We start from the raw sequence: 23,922 nt of genomic DNA, 5'->3' as shown, positions 1-23,922 counted from the left end.
ACTTTTGCCACTTTTAATCTGAGTTACAGAGTTAGCCTATAGATCTGCATTTATTTGAGTTGCTGTTATCTTATGATGCCTATCTCACATTCACACACTTTATGTTTTTTTGCGGTGCTTTCCATTGGCTTACGTTTTAAAATTAATTTTGGGCCCAGTCTTGTTCAGGTAAAGCCCTGACATAATGACCTGACTTCACTGATGCCTGTAACCATGGTAACTGACTCCTTCTTGCATGGTGAGAGAGAAGAGGGAGGGAGAGACGCTGCTGCTGCCAGAGAAGACTGTGACTGAGCTCACCCACTTCCCAGAAAGTCGCTAAAAGGGTCAGAAAAGTCACTGAAGTTGGCAACATTGCGTGTGCATGTGTGAATGTGTATATATCCCACGTGTGAGTTATGGTGCGGGGACAGACACATTTGCCATGCAAGATTCAGTGGTTGTACGAGCTCATAATTCATATTCATATTAAATATTTTGGCAGTAAAAGAAAACTTGTGGCTATAGCCCAATAGCTGTACACTAAAGGAACCCCTGTTCTGCCAGCCCAGTTCCCTCCCTTCCGCTACTTTATTTTTATATCCTATAATACAACTGAGATAATTGTTTCCTACTCGCTAATCTTTTGTAATTTGCAACTTGCAATTTGTCTCACACTTAATCACTGTCATTTGCCTAATTACTCCTTGGCAATAGCAGCCATGATATGTGTAACATTTTTAGTAAAAATGCAAGAAATTGTGAAAAAGTTTACCAGAGTAGCTGCCCAGTCTTGGCCCATGGTTGTCGGCACCATCGTAAAAATCCAAAGAGTCCCAGTTATGCTCAGTGGCAAAACTCACAACTTGTATCTGGAAAAGGCAGATGTTATGAACAAAAGCACCAATATTGCCATGGGATTGCATCTGATACAGTGTCTGATACAAATGTGCAAAATTGTACAAACAAATTTAGGAAAAAAGTAAAACACGTTTGTTAATTGCTATAATCATTCAACAAATCTGTCACACAACATAAAAGGAGGTGTGAGACAAGGCTTAATTACCAAAAAGAATAACTCAAATTATACAAAACACACCTGCACTTGCTATGAGGTGTCTGTCAAATATGTGTAACAGACTCCATTTTGTGTCAGGCATCTTTGCCTTTGTATTTGTCCGTGAGAGCAGTTTAGCTTACACACAATCAGGCATTATCTGTTACGATTAGATCCTATCTAGTTATCTCTGGATGGTCCCTCTCTCACAAACCATCCATCCATTCATCCTTCTAATAATATCTTATCTTCCTTGACATCCTGCCTGCTCAGCTTTTAAGTCAATGATAGATAGGTCAGCCAGGAAGCAGCGTGTGACAGGTGCTACCTGTATTCCTGCCCCTTCTGGAACGGAGACCTTCCACACACAGTTCTGGTTGTTGTCGTAGGGCTCTGGATATCCAGGCGATAGGATGGTCCCTCGACGAGAGGTCATCGCACCCCCACAGGGAACTGAGAGAGAGCAGAAAGGAGAGAAAAGCAGAGGTTAAAACAACACTCTGCCTGCGACTAACAGGAAAAAATAAAGTTAGTGGTAGTGTCTCTTCCCTGCCTGGGTGACAGCTTGGGCATTAGACATGTTAGAATTAGAAATGTTATCTGCATCTGAATTGTCAGTATTTGTTTTTTATTGCGAATTATCCATTGTATTGTTCTGCACAGGAAAATGTCTTCTGCCTAGTTTCTGGATCCATATTTACCAACGCATGTTGGCAGGGTGTCGTTCCATTGTGCCAGGTTGTCAGGTACACTCTCACACCGTATGGCAGTGGAGCCGTGCAGGACATAACCAGGGTTGCACTCGAATTGCACCAACGCACCAACTGCAAAGTCATTACCAAGGCGCTTCCCGAAGCGTGGCTCAGGGACCGAACTACACTGCGTGGAGCTGGTTCTCGGTACAGCTGCAGAAATAAGGAATGTACAGTTATTTCTGCCTCCCATGGACATGACAGTTGTGAAAAAGGCTTTCTGGTTAAATACATACAAACTAAACACATAAAAACAAAAATCTAACTGTGGCATGGTATTGAAAATATGCAATACAATGGCTACTAACAACAAAATTATCCTTTAAAGGGAAAGATAGTATCCTTATTTTCAGGTTCATTTTGTAATTTAGGTTTCTGCTAGACAATATTTACATGCTTTAATGTTAAAAAAAAACATTACTTTTCTCATGCCGTCTGTCTGAATATACCTCTGTTTACCCTTTCCCCTCCAAAAAAAGCCCCATATACTCTGATTGGTTAGTGTTACCCGGTCTTTCCAATATGGAACCTTTAAATAACAACTCTGGCTATATGGCTGACCTTGGTAGACAAAGTGAAATCCCTTGGCGGTTTCTGGTCCGACCGTGTTAAACTTGATCGTGATCTGGTTTCCTGAACTCAGAGGTAGAGACTCACCTAGGGCGAGTCAAAGAGGAACAAGATCAAGAAGACAGATATATGGCTGGGGCCTTAGGTCGTCTATGGATGGACAGCATCCGTACTTACCAGAGTGGGACCCAGAGAGTGAAGACAGTAGTGTGTTTTGTTGAGTCGGTCCATCATAGATTTCCACCACGTCATTTAGAGATGTCTGGAACAACACAAACTGTCCAAAGAGAACTGGAGAAAATAAAGAAGACAGATGAAGAGATGAGCTAACCACACTTGAATGGTGGCAAATTATTATTCCATGCCGCTGTCTGTGCCTGACCTTCCAATGATAAAATTAACCTGTAATACCTAATTTAAATTTTATTAAGCTGCAGTGTCAACCTCTATTTGAAGCCAACTATTGGCACAAAATTACATATCAGGACACTTAATAGTCAAAACACCACCTTATCATAATCATGCACCAGTCCAGCTCACCCCCGTTGTCACTTGGCTACGGTGTATCAGTGTTGTCAGCTAGTCTGAAATGCTGCTGCTTGCAGAAACTACATGTCAATAACGCAGGCTGTTTGGCTGTCTGTTCTTTCTACGGTATTACAAGCAGGTAGAGTGAAAGAAAGGCAGATGACACTAGTGGTAACCTGTCAAACATATATCCCAAAACCCATGTTTTAGTCTGTTTCACTATGATGGGAGGTGAAAAGCCTGCTGCAGTGGCCATGAACCATGACTAAACCTTGGATTTCACAGTGCAGCTGCAGTGGCAGGTAGCATTAGAGGGCCCCCTGGAGGCCTGAGGCCCCATATTTGCTCAAACTAGTACAATTCTCTCTGTCTTGGTTGATCACAGTGTCTTCAAAAAACAACTGTAAGTCGCCTTAAGATGTAAATCTGTTGGTGCATCTGTATAAATGAAAATATGTTTGTCTGCAGCACATGGAAAAAAAATGTCCTTTAGGATAAATTACATTTATTTCAGCCTCAATGAAGCCAGCTCCCTGACTACACACACAGACATATCACCTCATCTCACCCTCCCTCTCCCACTCTCTTTGGCCCCAAAGGCTGAGGTGTAAAGGATTAAATCTGAACATTGCCAAGGATATTCAGCTATAAGAAGGTCACTGGTCACTTTGTACAAGCCTGCTTCTCTCTGTGGAGTTCTTTTAAAGGACCAGTGTGTACGATTGAGGAGGATATATTGGCAAAAATGAAATGTTATATTTAGAATTATTAAGTATTATAAATGATTGTGTTTTCATTAGTGTATAGGGCGCCACAGGAATGAGTTCTTAAATATAGTCGTGTTTTCTTGCAAACTCTTGTAGATTGCAGATTAGATTAATAAACAATTAATTAGGCTTTGGTTTCGATAACTTATCAAAACCGGTTAGCTCGGTTAGCTTGTGGGAGATCGCCTGAAGCATAACAGTAGTGACATAGAAGTCATGCGACAGTGGTGTAGTTCGCTATAGCATAACATTAGCTTTTTACTTCTGTTGGCGTCATTAATGCTTCAAACACCAAAAAAGTGGTGTTCACTGGTGAAGATTAACCTGCAGAAGAAAAATGTGCAAACATCAGAAAAGTGTGTTTGCCCCAGAACTTATTTTCCTTAATGACACAAAAATCCAATGCAAAAATCTCATAGACGAATTCTCATAGACCCCATGGCAATGCTACTTCTAGGCTGGCCTACAAAAATAGGTCATTTGGTTTGCTTTCTATAATCATCTAAACTAAGAATCATGTTCTGTTGGCTGAGAATGAATCCTTCATAGCAGGTCCTCTTCCATGTAATCTGCCATGTTGCGCTGCCAGGTTTCTACAGAAACTTTGGTGCTTTTAGGTTACCTGAAGGCCACTGTAGGTTCTCTGACATGCTTGGGAAGGGACGGGTAATTGCAGGGGATTTCAGCTGGTTACCATCTGCAAACTCACAGCTGGATGCCACCAAATCTTTGAAACATTGCTCTGATTCACGAAAATTGCAGAAAACAGTGGGTTTTCAATTTGTCCCTGCAGGTGTGAAATGGGATCTGATGATAGATCTTTTACACAGCAGACATTTTTACAAATCACAGTAAGAAAAGCACAGGTGTATTTAATAACATTAATGACAGCTGCATTCCACTCCTGGTGCTGTGCATGCTGGCTTACTGGAAACCTTACTGGGTCACATCATGGACCTGAGCCAACGTTATCAATTTGACCTGTTTTACTATGATGAGTGAAAATGTCTTCTATGAAAAATGTCCATCAGACAAAATCGTCAAGAAAGACTTCTATATACTCTTATTCTCGTATCTTATAGCCATGCCATGCTCGTACATGAGGACCTGTATAAGAGCATGCAGTTGAGTGGTCATAAAAAAACACAACATTCTGCCTGTCAGCAGAAATACTTAAAAGCTCCCACCGTGTATAGATTTTAAGGAAACTAGAGTGATTAAGGTTTCCATCATGCCCCGCTGTAATATCGACATACCACAGAGCAGGTGGAGGAGTTCACAGCGAAACTGTTTCGAAACAGCACAGATTTCAGGCAGGAGGACCCGCATGAATCAACATTCACACATGGACTCATAAAGCTTTAACGCACAGAGGGAACCGCTTACATGGTGTTAAGATACCATGGTGGATTTTACTCATACTGAGACGACAAAAAAGAACAACACATATAGTACACGGCGACACAAGATACGCAAGCAAGCAAAAGGCACATACATGCACACACACAGAGATAAGTGTTCACATCGCTGTTCCATGCTGTGTTCTCCACATGGCTTGTTGCTAGTGACAACCCTCTCCGCCGCAGTCGCATACAGCTAGTAGATCTGTTCAGTCGTCAACATTGTAATGTGTCCAGCGAAGTTTAAATCAATCCACTGGACTTGTTATCAAATGATTGAAATGCTTCCCTGTTCATTTGAAATGCCTCAGCCCCAGCTCTTGACATCAGATGGAGAAAACCTGGGCATCGATCCCCGTGGAGCTGCCATGCCTCCTGATGAGCTGCCTGAGTGGGTGTCCTCAGCCATGTCCTCATTCAACAGGAGGTATGGCATCTCCACAGGGATGAATAACAAGGGTTTTCCCCACCTGGTGTTAAAACTGAGTCATTTGTATGAAAGTTGAAACAATGTTAACCATTTAATAACCAGTCTAGTGGTTTGATTTGAACTTCTCTGATCGATTAACAGTGGAAACTGCAACCTTGAGCCTGTAACCTTCTACTACTTTGAGTCCACAAATTATAGACTTGTTTTTTTAGAAAATGATAGCTGCTTAAAAAAAGTGAAAAACAACCTCGGTCTCTCGCTATGTGTGGGAGGTTCAGGGAGAATGTCTCAGTGTCTTAAACAATATGTAGGGCAACCAAATGTTGGCTCCTTTCAGTCAATATGTCTACATGGAGCTGACACTGCTGCTACGCAAATATAATGAGACAGCAAACATAAAGAGCCTCAGGGAAACTTGCTATTTGTTCATCACGCCACAAGGCACAATTGGAAATCATATCCAGCAATTACTGATTGTTTGTAAAAGATCAAGTGAGACTCAATGAGTCTATTGTTCAAATAATCAGTCAACCAATAATTTGGACGTCAAAACGTGATATGTGGGACTCAAATGTAAAGACAATGACAAGACAAGACAATGTTAAACTATCACCACATACTCTTTCTTTACAGGTACTATGACATCAAAACAGCTACTAAACTTCTCAATCTCAATCTCCATGACAACAAACCACAAAAAAAAAAATGTACTCATGAAGTTCTGTATTATAGTTAAAAGTGCCAGAAAGAGCTAGTAAGTGAATCTTGAGTTGGGATTTTTTGTCAAATTACAATTTCTGAGTTCAAGGATTGAAGTTAACGCTTAATTTTGTGACATGGCCTGTGGCACTTTTTATTCAAATGTGAACAAATTGCAGATCTATCTCTCAATTTTACAAATTACAAAAGACATCTAATACTAATATAACTATAATAATATGTAGACATTTAATGTTCCGACAGACTGACTTTCATCAGTGATTTTAAACACATTACTTCTTGACCGCACCCCTTCCAACCATGGTCATGACCAGAGGAGACTCTCATTTTCTCTAATGCCCCCATATTCCCAACACAGCCTCGCTTATAATGTGAAGAATCCTCTACAATATTCATGTCTTTATAATGCCTCATTTATGTCTGGCTTAAGGACCTCCGATCAAACGTGTCGAGATAAAAAACAGCCTCATCTTTAAATGTCACTTCAATGATGAAACCCTGACCTGGAATCAAATAAACGGCCAGCGAGCATCCTTTGATCATGTGTAATATCTCTACTAGTTTTTCAGTGGCTTAAAAACCACAAAGAGGTCCTTCGGGAAGCTTCCCCCATTAAAAATCAGACAAGTTTTAATGTGACTTTGTTTTACCGAGTAAAAGAACAATAGCGGGATACATGTCAAAGAAAATTATGATCACAGGTTTCGTTCTCTATTGTTGTCTTTTCACCTACACTTCAGAGCGTTATACACATACATTTGAAATCTGTTAAGAATACAGAATACATTAAGTACTGACTGCTTTTCTATTGCATTTTTCACTCGAGCACACTCTAGATTCATACAGGTAATATATGTATTCCTAGATGATATATACTGTTGAATGCAATGATGTGTACACTATGCTATGTGTGTGGGTGTGTATGGATGAGCTTACCAAACTCTCGAGGTACAGATATAGAGTAGACACAGGTCTGTCCAGAGGTATAGTTTCTGGGGAAGTTTGGAGATAAAACAGTCCCCTCTGTTCCTGTAGAACGACTTCCACAGGGAGCTGGAGACAGATCATAAACATGTGCACAGACATAAAGACAGGCACAGAATCCAGAAAGACAGTAAATACACATCTAAAATAAGTGTCAGCTTTGTGTGCGGGGATGCTTTATTCCAGCATTTGTTTTACTGTGTGTTACCTTGACAACTAGGCAATGCCCTGTTCCATCCAGGTCTGCCATCATCTCCCATACTGCATGTTAGGGTAGAATAGCCCTAAAGACCAACATATTAACATTTTACTGGAGGAAAACAACAGTCAACAAACCAACCAGTCAACCAGCCATCCACAAAAATATAATAAAACCATCCATCCATCCATCCATTCAATATCAAAACAACAATCTCCAGCCAATCAACCAACAAAAACAGAAATAAAAAAATAACAACCAACCAGCCACCAACACACCAAATTATCCATATGTCCATTCGTTCAACTGTCCATCCATCCATGCATCGATCCATCCATCAATCCATCCATCCATCCATCCACCCACCCACCCACCCATCCATCCATCCATCCATCCATCCATCCATCCATCCACCCACCCACCCACCCATCCATCCATCCATCCATCCATCCATCCATCCAGTCAACCATTAAACAGTAACTAACTGGTCATTCATCCACCGATCCAATCAAAAAACAACACCAACTAACCAACCAATCATTAAACCAATCACGTCAAAAACCAACCAATGAACCAACCAGCCACCCATCCACTCCAAAAACAACAATCTCCAGCCAATCAACAACCATCCAAAAACTGATAACAATAAACAACCAACCAGCCACTGACACATCAACTTATCCATTGGTCCATACGATCTTATGTCATCCACCCTGCATCCATCCATCCATCCATCCATCCATCCATTATTTGTACCTGCAAAACATATCCGGCCTCACAATAGAAGGTGACAGTAGAGCCAAGCTTATAATCAGATCCCAGCCTGGTCCCATTCAGAACCACACCTGGGTCGAAACATGATTCCCTTAGCTTGGCTGGACAGAGAGAAAGAGAACGAATGAGTATGTGAGAGAGAGGATGAGGCAAAGAAAGAGCGACAGGCACACATAAGTAATAAGTCTAATTAATAATAACTACATCCTTAGCCATAATCAAATTAGGCAGGCATTACGTTGGCCTTTAAAACAGTCTGTTTGACTTAGCTGCCTTTGTCATAGATGGAGCTGGAAACGATAACTTCATCCCCCAGCTTTTGTATGCTACATGAACCTGTAAATTATGGCTTTGGCCTCCCTCCGACAAGATTAGCGGCCACCCTGCATCAACGCAAGACTTGATTCCTGAGTCCACATGAAGTCGATGTTGATTCTTTTGTGCAAGTGAATCAAACTCACCCTTCTGAAAGACTATTTCAACACACACTAATTCAGCAGGGACTTTATGGTGAGAGCAATCACTCTCTTTCATCTTAAAATCAGCATGATGCCACTGCTATCAGTGTGGGGGGCCTCACTGCATATAGCTTTGTATTGAGTGTGTAGACCTGATGCAGTAGCTGCTTTGTTCAATGTGAAAATTAAATATTTCTAAAAGCATTCTGGAGACATCCTGTCATCACAAGAGACATCTGAAGCACTTTACCTTGCTCATGAAAAACAGATAAGACAGAAAACAGCCCCTGATGCAATTACATCAAGCAGGGTATATTAAAATTATTTTTCAACAATTGACAGTTTCAAAGTGTTATAGAAATGCTCCCAGTTGGACTGTGTCTACTTTCTGTTTTATAATCTTATGCTATCATAAAAAGATAAACATGTGTTGAGTCTATTTCCAGTTGACATCTAGTTCAGAATATGAACATCTAGGTACTGACTGCATAAAGTAAAACTGGATGCAGCTTTTGCTTAGGTAATTATGATAAAATTATAAATTTGTTTACTTATAATACTGGAGTAAAATAAGCCACACATTCTCCCTGCTGTCTGAAAAACTTGAATCTCCCTGAGAATACAAACACGTGGTTTGCGCTGTTTGCCTCTTATACCTTTTGAAGCTTTTCCAGCACTAAACACTATAGGGTAAATAAGGATGTTGTTACTGTTGGGAGAAGAGTTTACCTTTGTATTCGAGGTGAAAGCCAGTGTAAGAAACAGACCCATCACTGCGGAATGCTAAATGCATGGTGTTCGAACTGCTTTCTATCCGCTCTGGGAGTTTGCTGTCCTGGAAGCTACCAATCAGAGGACTGTTGCTATCCGGACCATCATAGATATAAAGGAAGTCATAGTTTGGCTCAATGTTGAAACTACAGAGAGGTTAAGAAAAAGACACAGATAGAGAAAAGAGGTAGAGGGAGCAGATGGGGAGAACAGGAGGCATACTGACATTTTAGGATTGAGTTTCCATCAGAAAATTGGTTATTTACAGAGTTATATTGTTTTTTTATGTATACAAAAAAGCATTCGCTGAGAGTTACTGAGAGACAACTATGAATAGCAGGAGTTAAGATTTGTTGTTATTTTCCCAAAGAAAAATTAAAAAAGTTTTTGATTAAAACTGATAGTTACAAGCCCTTTATCATCTGATATTGAGTTATAAATGTAGAGATGATGAGGCAAATTAGTTCAAATTCATCACATTTTTTGGGCGTTCTGCCGAAAGACAACTGTTTTGGGAAACTATTTGGAGAATCATGCAGCAGATCCTTGGGCTGCAGATCCCACTGAAATGCTTGTCACTTTATTCGGGTGATCTGCCAGAAAGAATAACAGGACATGACAGATGCCTCCTGAAAACATTTATAGTAGCAGCAAAAAAAGCAATCACTCGTAAATGGTTACGGGCTGATCCACCTACAGCAGACAACTGGCTTGAAATCAAAGAGATTCATGAGATGGAAAGACTGAATTTCCAATTAAAATCCAGAAATGATTTATGCATTGTAAGATGGACAAAATGGTTTATACATTTGTTGAAATAAGGAACGTGCATTGTGGTTTGATAAGCTCATCTTTACTATGTACAATGTAATTTACCTTCCTTTTACTGTCTACTTTGACAATCTGCCCATAGTTAAAAGTATAGGATGTCTGTTATCTCTGGATATTGTGAATGTCTGGCAATAATGTTGCTGTCTTGTGCTATTTCGTGTCGAAAACAGAAAGTGTAAAAAAAAAAGCAGGTTACCCGATGAAAGCCAGCGACAGGACGTAGTCGGAGTTGACAGCAATTAGCCAATCACAGTCCTTGGAGTGAGGGTAGGGATGTGGGTAATTAGGAGACAGTATAAATCCATTGGAGCCAGTTAGGTTTCCTCCACATGGAGCTATTATGGGAACACAAGCAAAGGTATATATTTATTCTGATAAAGTCTTCAACTTATAAATAATGTATTCTCCCAAGCTCAATGCATGCTCAATGAAACAATTAGTTAAATTCACTTAACACCATTTTAGTGAATCTTAGTTATAAAGTTTTCATATAGAAGTTGCAGTGAGGAGAGAGGTGGGCAGGATAATGGAATAATATAGTGTATGTATTAAGTAGCAATTTCAGTAATCACTGAAATCACTAAACAATAACTTCTTTACAAAGCCCTCCTATAAGTCACTCACAGGCGTGTCCTTGGGCTATGTACTGGGCCCTAAACAACTGCAGTTGTGCATGCAGCACATCTATTGTATGTCCCTATAAATATATGGAAGCTGGACTTTTCACCTATGCAGACAGGCGGGCTGGGCTGCCAGTAGTATCTGTTATCCACTTGTATACAGGTGATTTTGTCGTCCCCCTGGAGCTCGTATCCTGGGTCACACTGAAAGGACACCGAATCCCCCGGCTCACGGCCATCTCCACTCCGACTGCCATTCATTGGTACACCCGGGTCCCTGCAGGCTGTAGCTACTGAGCCTGGACAGAGAGAGACAGCGAGGGAGAGAGGGGACAGGGAGAAAGAGAGCGAATGGAGGAGAAAGAGGGGAGGGCGGTTATAAAATTCTGTGTCACACTGGATATCTATAGCTAATTAAGCTAATGCATGAACTCAGTGCATAAAATCAGAACTAATTCAAGTTACTGTTTGCTATCCTCTATTATGAAATATCTGTTTAGATCATTTCTGGCTGGTCACATGAGATTTTCAGGTAGAATAATTATGCACATTTGAAAATCTCAATTATATGAAAAATGATATGTTTTTTATTCAAATTAAGATATACTGGGGAAAAAATACATTCAGAGTTGTAGAAAACTCAACAACCTAACAACTTATTTTTTTAATGCTTAGTACAATAGTTATGCACATTACTTACTAGAGAACTGAATAGCAAATCCTGACTTGCTGATGTAAAAGTCAGTCTCGAACTGAACAGTGACAACGTTCAGTGTGGAGTGGATTCCCTCAGGGAGCAGAGACCCACTGAGCTCTGACAAAGACATTTCATTCTCCGGGGGTCCGTCCCAAACTTTCAGCATATCGTGGCTGGCTTCCGTGTCAAAGGCCAAAAACTGAAGACTGTAATTTGCATGAAAAATATAAAAAAATATTATCAACAAAACAGAAGTTATCTCTTCATTAAATCAGGCAAGGGATTTCTTCAAAGTGTGCCCAAACCTTTGGGTGTTTGGTAATTTAATATTAAGTATATAACCTGTATGAGATAATTGGCAAACCTAATTATAATATGGTAAATAAACACAAAATCAGCCATAGCCCACATGTAAACAGGTATTTTTTAATTATATTTCACTATTGCACTATTTCAAAAAATGTAAAACGTGTCATATGTGTGGACTTACAGCATAGCGGAGTAATTCCTCAATATCACACCTGAATATAAAGTTATTGCACTGTCACTCCAGAACATGTGACCTCTGTAGTGCCTTCTGACTGTTCTGTTCCTTACTATAGAGTAACACTACATGTGTAAAAATGCTAAAAGTCCTGCTATCAAGGTTAGAACCATCACAATTTTGGCCGTGTATGCCATTGCAGGAAAGGTGGCCTCATTTGTGCTGCCTCACAAAAGAGATAAGGGTGCACACTCTAACTTAACAAGCGAAAACACAGCTTCTATGTCTAAACATCAACATTGAAAACAGAGTTTCTCAACATGACCAACGTGGAAGGAGTTTTCCCAAAGCTCTGTTTTCACTGAACTGAAACGCAATGTCATTTTCATGTGGACGAAAGACCAAAACAAATAGAAAAATCTATGCTTAAAACATAAAAAACACCTGTGTACATGTGGCCTAGGCTTGAGAGGATTTCCTTTTTAATTCCACTTTTTTATCACACATAGGCACTAAAATTAATGAGATTGTTATTTTAACGTTACTACTGGGAAGAGACTGGGAGGTCCACATTACCTCACGATGTTTCCTGAGTCCACCTCAATGGTCCAGGTGCAGCGCAGATTATTGTCGTAAGGAAAAGGATATCCAGGGGACAGGATCCTCCCTGATGAATCCCCTTTAAAACGACCACCACACTCCGCTAAAAGAGACACACACAAATCAAAGAGATATTAAAGAATAACAACATAGAAACATCCATGCATTATATCTCTATCTGCCTGATTGGCACACTTGTTATAAATATCAGTTCAGCTGAACCAACGGGCTCAGTGCATATGTGTGTATTTAAGTGTTCACATGGTGTAAGACAAGTCAACCTGTTATCCATGTGTGGCAATTGTTTATCAAGGCAATCAGATCCACTAGGTGCACCTCAGTAACCACTGAGCAGTGATTAAACGATCACCACAGAGACAAATGGGTAAGGAAGCTAACTCTCTTTCTTCGTGTCCCTCTGTCTTTCGCACAGAGAGAAAAGAAGGGGAAGAAGAAGAAAAAGAAGATACAAAGTGCTGATCCTGCATTAATCCCAAAAGAAACCACCACACATTATATAACAGAAAATAATTCCCCTTTCTCTCTTTGTCTCTCTCGGTTATATATTTTCACAATCTTCATCCCCTCTCTGCATCCCCCCTCCTCCCCATGCTCCTCCTCCCTCAGGCTCCCCTCCCTTCGTCACTGGAATATATTATCTCGAGTAACAGCAGCAATATCAAGAGCTGGGGTGGAGAAAAAAGGCAGGAGAATAGGAAAAAGAGAGACAAAAAGGAGAGAACCAAGGGGGGTAAAGAAGGAAACACTATGAGTAATAATAAGAAGCAATATAATATTAAGACTGGAGGTTAGCTGAGGTCACGACGTGTCACTGCTAAAATACAAAGTCAGAGAATATCAGCCAGCGGTTTTTATGAGTCTTTCATTATTGATAGTGAGAAGGAGAGAGACTTATTAAGCTGAATCCAAAATCAGAAAGTTCACAGGCAGCGATGAAGAAAGAAGGATCCTTAAAAACATTAGACTTGCTGTTATGCTTATAGCTCCCATCTGGATCACAGCTGCAGCAGCCATTTTGAGTGTCACACTGCACAGGCCGAGCATTTGTTTGGGTTTAATTAGAGATTGTGATCACTCAACCAAATACCTACTGGGAAGGACTGGCTCCAAATACAAGTCAAGTACAAATCAATTTTTAGGCATATTTTCAGTGCTCCATACCAACATGCTGGTGAATGTGTGAGTTCTGGAGCCGTGATAGGGCATTAGCCAGTAAATTATTGACCATTATTGACTTGTTGACAACAATATTCAGAGCCGGGTTTTGTATTTTCACATCAGTCTGAAGCGATGATAAATGAATTAAAAAGGTAATGATGTTATAATGGAATACTTAGAAATATGTCAATACTCAAAGAGAAGTTGCTTCCCACTAGGTTTTATTGTTTACAAAAATTGGCCCGTGATTTGATACAGTGCTCTGTAACAAAACCAAATAAATTAAAATGTGTTTATGAGACAGTTTTGAAAAGGTTTGTCATATTTATAGAGTGAAATGGCATAAACAGGTGCTAAAAATAAGCAGACGAATAAATATAATACAGTCTTTCTACATGTTTGGGCATGTTTGAACACAAAGCAGAGCATTGGCCGCCAAGAGGGCCGTCTCCAGGAACAGGAACAGACAGCAAATCACCCACTGCAGGGAAGGAAATGGGTCAATTGAGCAGAGGGAGTCCAGGTGGTACTCTCCTGAATAAATAGGCTTTTCATTGAGACTTTAAAACTACAGCAGTGTGTGATCTCATGAGAAAATCAAGAAGGCGATTTCGCAGGAAATTGGCTTCAACCTGCTTTCTTTCCACATTATTGAATGAATGTCCTGTAAGCAGAGACTTTGCATGAAGCGGCGAGTGGCTGCATGCCAGTTGTTATCAAACTTTTTGTGTAATTTCCCTCTTTGGAGGAAATGACATCGATATCACGAACATTACCTTCACCTTTTTTTCAACCATTTCTGATGTGCAAATTTTTTAAACCGTATTGAAACCGTTTTTGTTACGTCTGTTGGTGTGAATCAACCCCCTTGAACCTGACCCCACCTGCGGACCGCCAACTCTATGCAATTTTAACAACACAATGTCAGGACGGAGACAAGGACAGAGACAGGGCTAAGTGCTGCTACACGCTGTGTCAGTGTGTCTGAGACAGAGAGTGACAGAGAAAGGGGAAGGTGGTGGACTATTGCATGCTATGTGTCTTTAACTTATTAATAACTTAGTTGGAACACTATTTCACCCTAGGGGTTAACCGGTGCATCACTGAAACCTACAGAAGAGCTGTCTGAGTGAACACCAAGAGCTGATGCTTGGGTACAAAGTCAATGCCTTAATTCCAAAATTGTGATGGTACTTGTTTTTCTACAGTATCGCAAGTACTGTAGGTCCCTCCAGGCTCGTCTCAGCTTTCTAGTCATACCATATTTTGCAATTCCAGGATGTTTTATGGACCCCAGTGTGCAGAAATGTTTAAATAAAGTAGGCAAAAATAAGTGAATGAATGAGAAAAACTGGTGTGCCTTACCTTAAACTGCATGTGATTAGCATAAACTGGACATGTTAGTAAACAAGAGTCTCCTATAAAATCAAATATTATTCAGATATATTAGGGTCAGAGGTCAAGGGCCTGCTTTGAAAATTGCCGTGCTAGTTTTTCCCATGCTTAGATTTAGCCTAACTTCTGAGCGTTATTTCATCACCTTCCTGACAAGATATAACAGGCTGGTACCAATAAATTCCATTGATCTTCTAGATTCATAAGATACCAATATCTATATCTGTGCTCTGTAGCCTTAAAAGTGATTTCACTTCATCTATGTAACAACAAAAACAGAAAAGATTCCGGTCCATTCCTTTACAACAGAGGAAAGATCACTGAAAGGAGAAGAAGAGTTTAATTATTTTGACATTTATTCATTGAATATGCCCTACTTTTGATTTTCGCCTTGAGAAAATGTGACAAATTCTCTGTTTTAAATTAAAAACCGATACCTTTGACAGGCTTTGTGCTGCTTTTCAACAAACACATCCATTAATGTCTGTAGATAGCAGCGGTATGGGCAATGCATCAGGCCGGGTAAATGCAGTAATACCAGTGAAAGCCATAGCAACAATGAACCCTGCTCACCTTTCCCTCTCAAGCCTATTACGTGGCGTTATTCAAGGTTCAGCCCTTAATTGAATGTGTGTGTGTATGCCTTCCTGGGTCTGTAAACATGTTGTTGTGCCTTTTCAGTTAAGTTCTTTTCAAAATGTAAAAGGCTACAAAGAGCAGGAGACTTACCGATACAAGACGGCAGCGGGTTATCCCAGGCTCGCCTCTCCCCTGTCATGCACTTCAGTGTGGAGGCCCCGTGCAGAGTGTATCCGGGCTCGCATCTGTATGTGATGCTGCTCCCGGAGAAGTGGCCCTGGTCGTTGACCTTGAAGCCGAACTGAGGGACACCTGGGTCCTCACAGTGAGACAACTCAAAACCTAGAGATAGAGAGAGAAAGAGAGAGAGAGAGAGAGAAAGAGCGATACAGTGTGTACTTTTTAAAATACTCACTAAGGGACATCTGAGACACACTAGAGGAAACTGAATTAGTGTTGTTTAGATGCACAACAATATTCCCTTAATATCTGGAACAGTAAAGTATTCTGGTTATAAGCCTGATGATATCACATATCCTGTTAAGCTCACATCCAGATTTAATAAAAAAACAAACAGGAAAAGATACATGAGACATCCAAATATTAGGAGCGATACCGGAGCATATACACCTTATCCAATTTAATGTTGTTTTTCAGAGTCTGTCTAAGCTCAGTTTCCATGGTAATATTCAGAATATTCTGTTTATTCATGTGCACAATGTTGGAGAGCGGGATATGAAGAGATATATAAATAGCTTATCCTTATAAGACCTTAACCAGGATTTGATCTACGGTATTACCTGGAAGACGAGGTGTGCTCGGATTTGAGTTATCGCCTGCAAGACTGCAGTTGGTGCATGTCTAAATCCTTAAAAATAGCCAATTGCAAAGTTCTTCTTTTACTGTTTAACAATCTGAACACATCAGCCATCATCCTGACATCTAGTGTGAATAGTTGCCCATCTGGAGTTGTTCTATGTGTGTTAGACATGTATAGGAAAATAGACTATCATGCATTATTCATTGAATCACACCTCAGACTTTTATTGAATCCCAGCCTTCATAACCATAAAGTTGTAAGGCACAGTTTATCATAACTTCACATAATGAAGTCAATTTCTCGTGTTTGCACGGCAAACTAACTTCTATTTGCAGCAAGAAAGTCGAGGTGTAGTGGAGTAAGGAATGCTCTCCAAAGGGCGACTCTATGTACATAATCCTGCATGATTTCATTTAAACCATTTGTTTGTGTAATTCCAACTATGCATCCAAGTGGCAGACGTGGGTGTTCTTTGGTGAAAGCACCTTTAACTCCTCATCCCACACTGCAATCAGAGCTCTCTGAAATCTTTGTTAATCAAACGCGACACGTTTCTTGTGATAATTCCAACGGAGGAATTTACAATCAGTTCTGTGATGGCTTCACAAATGAGAAGCGCTTAGAGTTAAATTGATTCTGTGAGTTCGTTACATTTGTCAGGAATTAGTACGGCTGTCACGTGGCATTTAATTGCTGGATTGATGTGACTCCCATACTGACTAGCTTTCTTCTCATGTGCTGTCATTGTCCACTCAAGTTTTATTGAATTTAACAGCACATAATTAAAAGTGGTAAGATAAGATTGAATGTACTGCAATCGCCCCAAAAATAATAAACAACTTTCCAATGCTTTCTTGACCATTGCTTGAATAGACTGCATGCTAATTCTGTATAAATAAAAGTAATAAATATGAATGGTACAGATTATTTTGCATACTTTAAACTTCTCGTTACATTTACATTTTTAATGTGAAATCTACCCAAGTTAAATGTCTACACAGCAGTTTGAAACTGAGGTTCTAGAGATATATATCAGGGAAAAGTAGTTTCTTTTTTAAACAATATATTCTTCAGTCAGAATTTAACTCCACCACAACATTTGGGTTTTGACTAGGTTAGGTTGTATCCATCAATAGGTGTGTTGTTTTATAGATCCATTGCTCCTGTTTGCATTTGGGAAACTTTATAACAAGGAATATACTTCAATTCGTTATAAGTTGGATATTATTGGTACAAAATGCTCTCTCCAGTAAGCTGGAGCCCATTTTTATTTGGAGTTTTGGTAGAGTGAAAGAGAGAGAAGTAACCTGGTGCAGTCTGGGAGAAAAAATAAGATATTTAACACTCACATACTGCATTTTCCACTGAAGAAAAGCTATAAAAATGTTTTTGTATGCTGTCAATAATACTCTTTACAAAGCAATAAAGCAGGAATCAGCCCTGAAAATTCCAATCAGAGCATCTGTCACAGTCTGCCCCTCCTCTGCCGACTCCAGGCTCCAGCTTCACACCTGGTGGTGGCCCCGCCCCCTAATCACACACCTGTGTCTCATCTCCTCATTGACTCTCAGTATTTTAACCCTTTGTTTCCCATTCCCCAGTGCCAGATTGTCAGTTTACCATGTGTCCTACTCTCCAGCGTTTTCCTAGTGTGCTTTTTGGTTTTGACCCTTGCCTGTTTTTGGACTCTGCCTTTGCCTTTATCCCTTTGGATTGTTTACCTGCCTTGCCTGACTGAACTCCCGTGTACCGAACCTTTGCCTGTGATTAAAGACTGGTTACCTCCTGTTTCTGCCTCCCGTGTGCTGCATTTGAGTCCTGTATCTGTGCTGTGTAACAGCATCTGTCAATTCTACACTGATAAGCTGCACTTACTGGAGTAAACCAGTTTGAATCCTTCCCCTGTATGTTCTGAATCACTGTAAAATTCCAGCCAGAGATGGTTTGAAGTGGAGATCAGCGTCAGGCCCAACATCGATGATCCGGTGAATGCTCCAAGAACGTGGGCTGTGTTGTCTTTACCGTCGTAAATCTGTAACAATACCAACGCAATGCATTTGAGAAGCAACATAACAGCATTAATCATTTACTATCAGGCGTGAAGCCTCTGGGTTCGCCGGTCGGTGTGCATGTGTGTTTACCTTCAGTATATCCCCTTGGGCGAGATGAAAGGTCCTGGCAGAGATGTTGATGCCTTTCCCAGCTTGCACCTAGAGTAAACACAAAATCCAATTAAATTAATAATTTATTAATCAACAACATGTACCTGCAAATGTTTGGAGATAATTGGTAACTTTTGTGCCAGAGTTTCTATTACACTCAGTAAGCATGTAGGGATGAGTTACCTGGATGCTGTAGATGCACTCGTGGTTGTTGTCGTAGTTCATCGGATAGTTTGGCGAGAGCAGGATCCCTTCGTTGTTTATGACTGAAGAACCACACTCCGCTGATGACAAATACAGAAAGAGGAACATTAAAAGACATACAGAGATGGTTTGACTGTTAGATGTTTTAGAATGAACATGCGAGAAGACTTTAACATTTGTTATGCCTGAGAAAATGGGCCACATTTAAAACTTTCTATGAAAAAAAGAAATCTCACTTTTCACAGCTTTTTCTTTTTCCTTCATAAAACCCGTTTGGTCCTTCAGTGTAAAAGTTTTAATCCAGAGTTTGAGCAGTTATAGGGAACACAGGCTGTCCTTAGAGTAAAAAGATTGCTTCATCTCACAGAAGATGATGATTCCTTTTTTTTCTTCCAGTAAATGGACGAATACGTCTAATGTGTGCTTGTGTGTATGTGTGCGTGTAATTTAACAACCCTTTTAAGCAGCTGTATTGTCAGCCATCTAGTTCAGTTGAGGAGAATGGGCAGGCAGTAAAACTGAGGAACTAATTTACCTAAAGATACCCACTCTCAGCACTTCTCACATGTGCCCTCTATCTACAGTATCTACGTCCCTTCTCTCTCTTTTTCCCACCCTCTCCCCTTCTCTGTGTCTCTACTGGTGTAATAGTCATATTACAGCTGTCATATCGTCAATAAATCACGCTGCTACAGTTTCCATTTAGAAAATTACCTCTCCACCCTCTCCCTTTTTCCTCTTCAACTCTCTCGCTCTTGCTCTTTCTCTCTGTCTCCCTCTCTATGAATAGTGCCTCCTTTACCCTCCTCTACTTCAATCAACCTTCCTCTTCCGCTTCTCACGAGTTTCCTCTTCTCTTCTCCTCGCCTCATCCTCTTTTTTCCTGTCTCTTTTTTTTTTTTTACATTTTCCTCTTGCTTCCGTCTCATTTCCCTTAACAAGTGTGCTAAATAGAAGATAATGTCCAGATATAATAGAAGAGTAGAAAAAAGACAAAAAACAAAGGCCTGTTTGATTTTCTGGCAAAGCAGAGCCACCTCTTTGATACCTCTCCAACTCCCTTCTGGACAGTACTTGAAAACAATATGTTTGACTCACTGGGGAGTCTCGTGTAACACAGGCCACCAAAGCAATGCTTTAAACCTGCAAAGTAAATCTCTTAGTGAATAAAGACCACAAAGGCAAAGGCAAACACAAAGCACGATGCAAAAGTTTGCAGTGCTAAGATAGATAAATCCCTCCTGTGTGATGTGCACGACATCATGCAGCAATGCAACACAACACATACTAAATATAGCAAACTGCACCTCGCCATAGAACACCGCCATGAAACACCACTCCCACCTCTTAGCATTATCAGTCTTCACACGTTGATGACAGAGCCGAAGACGTAAACACTAAGATCTGTGTTTAAAATATCCTCACCTGCAGTCTAAAATGACAAAGCTATACACCGTATCTGCTCTTTTACTAGAACTGGATGGTAATATCTATCTTCCTGCACCTGTATAGTCTCATGCTTTTCATAGTGTTGCTGAAAACTACATTCAGAGTCGTCTCTTTTGCTTTTCATATCACCTCTTATTGATTCTACATTTGCACCCAAATCAAATCAAAATGCGCACATTTCTTGATTATAAAGACCCTGAAGTTATGCCTACTGCATTAGACCTATCCTGACTATTGAAAGACGGTACCTAAGTCCTTCTATGTTGCCCAGGAAAAAATTGTAAGAAAAGTCTCTTGATCAAGGAGAAGGACTGGTTTGCTCATAAATCCAGAGGACACAAACACAGGAAGAGAAGTATAGAGCTATAGAGAATAATAGAGAGATTCAAGTCCATGACTCTCTTGACATAATTTTCTCTCTCTTTTTTTCAACACATAAAACCACATATATTTCATGAGACAGGAGCGTAGGAGAGGATGACTCAATCAAAAGTTGCAAACAAACTCCCGCACGCTGTCTAACTTTCAAAAATACATTCATTTGAGCGCTAGACCTTCACCTCTCTCTCTTTCTTCTCTTCTAGTTAGTTTTATCTTGGGTCATTAGCACAAACTTGATTTTGTGTCAGTAAGAAGACCTAAGAACTCATGTGGAATATGTTTATGAAAGTCCATACTTAAAATGATTTCCATTACATGTTTTCAAAACCTAGTGAGAATTATTTTGGTTATTTTACCTTAAGGCTCTTTCTCATTACTCCTGACTCTGTACATTATTAACTAGTGATACAACTCAAGTTTTCTACCCAAGGTAAAAACCTTTTTTATTTCTAATTGATACATTTTTACTGCAATTTGTGCAGCCTTGAGCATAGGGTTCATGGAGAGGTTCTTCATTCTCCCATTTGTATGCATGCACACTGCATTTAAATTTCACCTCATGTTGCCTCCACATGCATGTTTTTGTTTGCTGCTTGTAACACTCAACTGCTTTAATTACCTCATTAATTCAGTGGCAGATTAACCTACTGAAACATAAGCCCTACAATGTTCTGCCTCAAGCATCAAAATACATGATAAATCCTAAAATGTTTCGGTGTTAAATTAAAGAAAAAATCCCAATCATATTCCTGATAATGTCCTTGATTGTAAAAACTATAATTCTAAGGGGTGATATAGGACTGTGAACAAGCCAAAACTCTCTGCCCACTGATGACTCACCTTGAAGAAATATCACTGACATTTATTGTTCATCCGGTAACTGAAATTTGGCTTATATAAATGTGGCTTTTACATAGACTACTGTCCTATTCAGTTTAGTGTCAATTTAATTCACTGTATTTAATGACATTTTTGGAACACAGTTTAAAACGAGTCGTGGAATAATCAAGGACAGGCGGTCATTAAACTTAAAATGCACTTCCGACTTGAAAGTAGAATCACCGGAGAGGCTATGTTTCTGTTCTCAATGATCTTAAAAGGTATTCTCTTTGTGTTGTGCCATCTCCGTCACCATCTTAAAAGCAAGAGCCTTTTTTTCAAGTTTTTCTTTTTCCTTTCCTGGGTGTACAAAGTGGACAAACGTTTGTGTTTCCCAAGAATCTGAAGCAGTTTAGCAGCTCAAAGATTTTCTGGTCACTGCAGTCCAAGGCTCTGTTCAAAAGTCTGTTACATAATTCAAATCTTATTCATCTTTGTTTGTTTGTTGATAATTGAGAAGGTAGTATACAGTATTTTCACTGACTTGATAGCATCAAAAGGCAAACTAAACACTATATCAGTAATTGCTAATTAGACGTACGATTAAAGATAAACATGGCGTGGTATTGCTCATAAACAGTATAAAAGAAGTGGATGTCGCCACTGTGATGTCACCCATTAGTTTGTGGACTAACATTTCGAAGCCTTTTGTTTGGCATTTCGGCTGTTGTTGTGTTCTTTTTTGGAGCCAGAAGTGACCATTATTTGGATGAGAGGGTGGAGCTGACTAATAACCAGAGGACACTATGCTCTCCCACCTACACCACTAACCTGACTGCTCCTGGCTGGAGCACGGCCAACAGTCACTGCTAACAAAAAAGCTTTGAAAGTAACCTACATAAACCAAATGCTTACAGTATAGTGCCATGGATACGCTTTCATATGTTTCTATGCTGATTCAACGGTCACCGAGTCCACGACTTGTTAAAAACAACGTAGCAACAACCTAAAACATACCCTGCTTTATCGCTAATTTTACTTGGAATGGAGCAATAATATACAAAATAAACATCAGGTTTTACTGAAGAAGGCTTCCAACTGAGACAATAAACTTAATATGAAAATGTTTACTGGAGTAATAAATCAAGTGAGACGTAGGTTAATTTTTTTGAAAGACTACTACACAAGCTATTTATGCAACCTGTGAATTTGCCTCCTGCTGGCCATTAGAAAGAATGCAGGTTTAAGGCCTTTGGCTTTACTTTTTAAACTTGGAAGCTGCGTCTATTTTAAAAAAAAATCTATGGTATTGCTTTGAATATGTGAAGTTTAAATATTGTAGCTGTTACATATGAACCACTTGCAATTTGCAGTGGCTGGTGATGTGACAAAATCCAAAATATTTTTAAGTCTTCATGGAACATTTCGTGGAAGCTAAACAGACAAAATCCTACACAAATGTATTATTTTACCACTAAAATGAGACAGGAGGTTAGATAATATAGAAATTAAATCAGTAATATATCACATACCGACACATCTTGGTAGAGGTGAGCTCCACATTCTCCGTCCTCCTCCTAGACAGATCACCTCTGGTGCCCCCTCTAGGCGGTACCCCATATTACAGGAAAAAGTCAGAGTGTCTCCAATGCCAAAACTGTAGCCGTTTCTCCTGCCAAACGAAGGCATCCCAGGGTCCTCACATGGCTCCAAAGTATATTCTGCAGAAAACAATTCGAAACTGATTACATAATGTGTACATGAATAAACATGAAACATGCACACATAGGTCAGCACTCTGAAATCTGCCCTTTTGGTGCTTCTGGCTGAAAACCAGGGCTGGAGAATTAAATGATCATGTCTTATCCATCTTCTAGAAACAGTGGAATTGTATTTGCTAAAAGAAATGGACTATGTCAAAATATACATTCAAAACATGTTTTTAATTTTGTGATTCTCTGAGCTACACTCAGTTTTGCTGAGTGTTTCATAAGAGCAAGTGAGAGGTGATGAGATTAGAGTGCAAATTAGAGTGTCCTCTACTAATGGTGTTAAATCAACAAATCAATACCCATCACTTTCAAAGTCCAGGGAAACCCACCACAATATATGAAGTCAAACCAACAACACAACCCTTTAATGTGAGATGAAATTAATACCTTAAGTAAAGCCAACTATATAACCGCTAAATGTTAACTGAAACGAAACAAACGCCTCATGGCCATGATCTCTCTGTGTGCGAAGAAAACCCTTCTCAATAATGCAGTAACTCTTGTGATAAAAAACTCTTGAAAATGCAGTCCATTAAAATAT

At 39.8% G+C, this 23,922-nt stretch overlaps 1 protein-coding gene across 1 annotated transcript in view; it reads right to left on the bottom strand.

Annotated features, from left to right (window-relative positions):
- csmd3b (CUB and Sushi multiple domains 3b) overlaps nucleotides 1-23,922 on the bottom strand; it is a 380,920-nt gene that overhangs the window by 67,037 nt on the left and 289,961 nt on the right. The window contains exons 22-39 of the mRNA XM_059350826.1: nucleotides 23,142-23,330; nucleotides 18,940-19,040; nucleotides 18,736-18,804; nucleotides 18,470-18,626; nucleotides 15,925-16,116; nucleotides 12,598-12,724; nucleotides 11,541-11,743; nucleotides 10,948-11,139; nucleotides 10,417-10,555; nucleotides 9,348-9,535; nucleotides 8,143-8,261; nucleotides 7,396-7,471; nucleotides 7,140-7,256; nucleotides 2,536-2,649; nucleotides 2,350-2,445; nucleotides 1,738-1,941; nucleotides 1,365-1,489; nucleotides 755-851 (exon numbers count right to left, since the gene is read on the bottom strand). Of these exons, the coding sequence (XP_059206809.1) occupies nucleotides 755-851; nucleotides 1,365-1,489; nucleotides 1,738-1,941; nucleotides 2,350-2,445; nucleotides 2,536-2,649; nucleotides 7,140-7,256; nucleotides 7,396-7,471; nucleotides 8,143-8,261; nucleotides 9,348-9,535; nucleotides 10,417-10,555; nucleotides 10,948-11,139; nucleotides 11,541-11,743; nucleotides 12,598-12,724; nucleotides 15,925-16,116; nucleotides 18,470-18,626; nucleotides 18,736-18,804; nucleotides 18,940-19,040; nucleotides 23,142-23,330 (2,505 nt within the window). The remainder of the gene's footprint in view (nucleotides 1-754; nucleotides 852-1,364; nucleotides 1,490-1,737; nucleotides 1,942-2,349; nucleotides 2,446-2,535; nucleotides 2,650-7,139; nucleotides 7,257-7,395; nucleotides 7,472-8,142; nucleotides 8,262-9,347; nucleotides 9,536-10,416; nucleotides 10,556-10,947; nucleotides 11,140-11,540; nucleotides 11,744-12,597; nucleotides 12,725-15,924; nucleotides 16,117-18,469; nucleotides 18,627-18,735; nucleotides 18,805-18,939; nucleotides 19,041-23,141; nucleotides 23,331-23,922) is intronic.

This window comes from Centropristis striata, chromosome 14, assembly GCF_030273125.1.
Source record: "Centropristis striata isolate RG_2023a ecotype Rhode Island chromosome 14, C.striata_1.0, whole genome shotgun sequence".
In the NCBI taxonomy this organism is placed as follows: domain Eukaryota; kingdom Metazoa; phylum Chordata; class Actinopteri; order Perciformes; family Serranidae; genus Centropristis; species Centropristis striata.
This window is presented reverse-complemented; position numbering and strand designations above follow the sequence as displayed.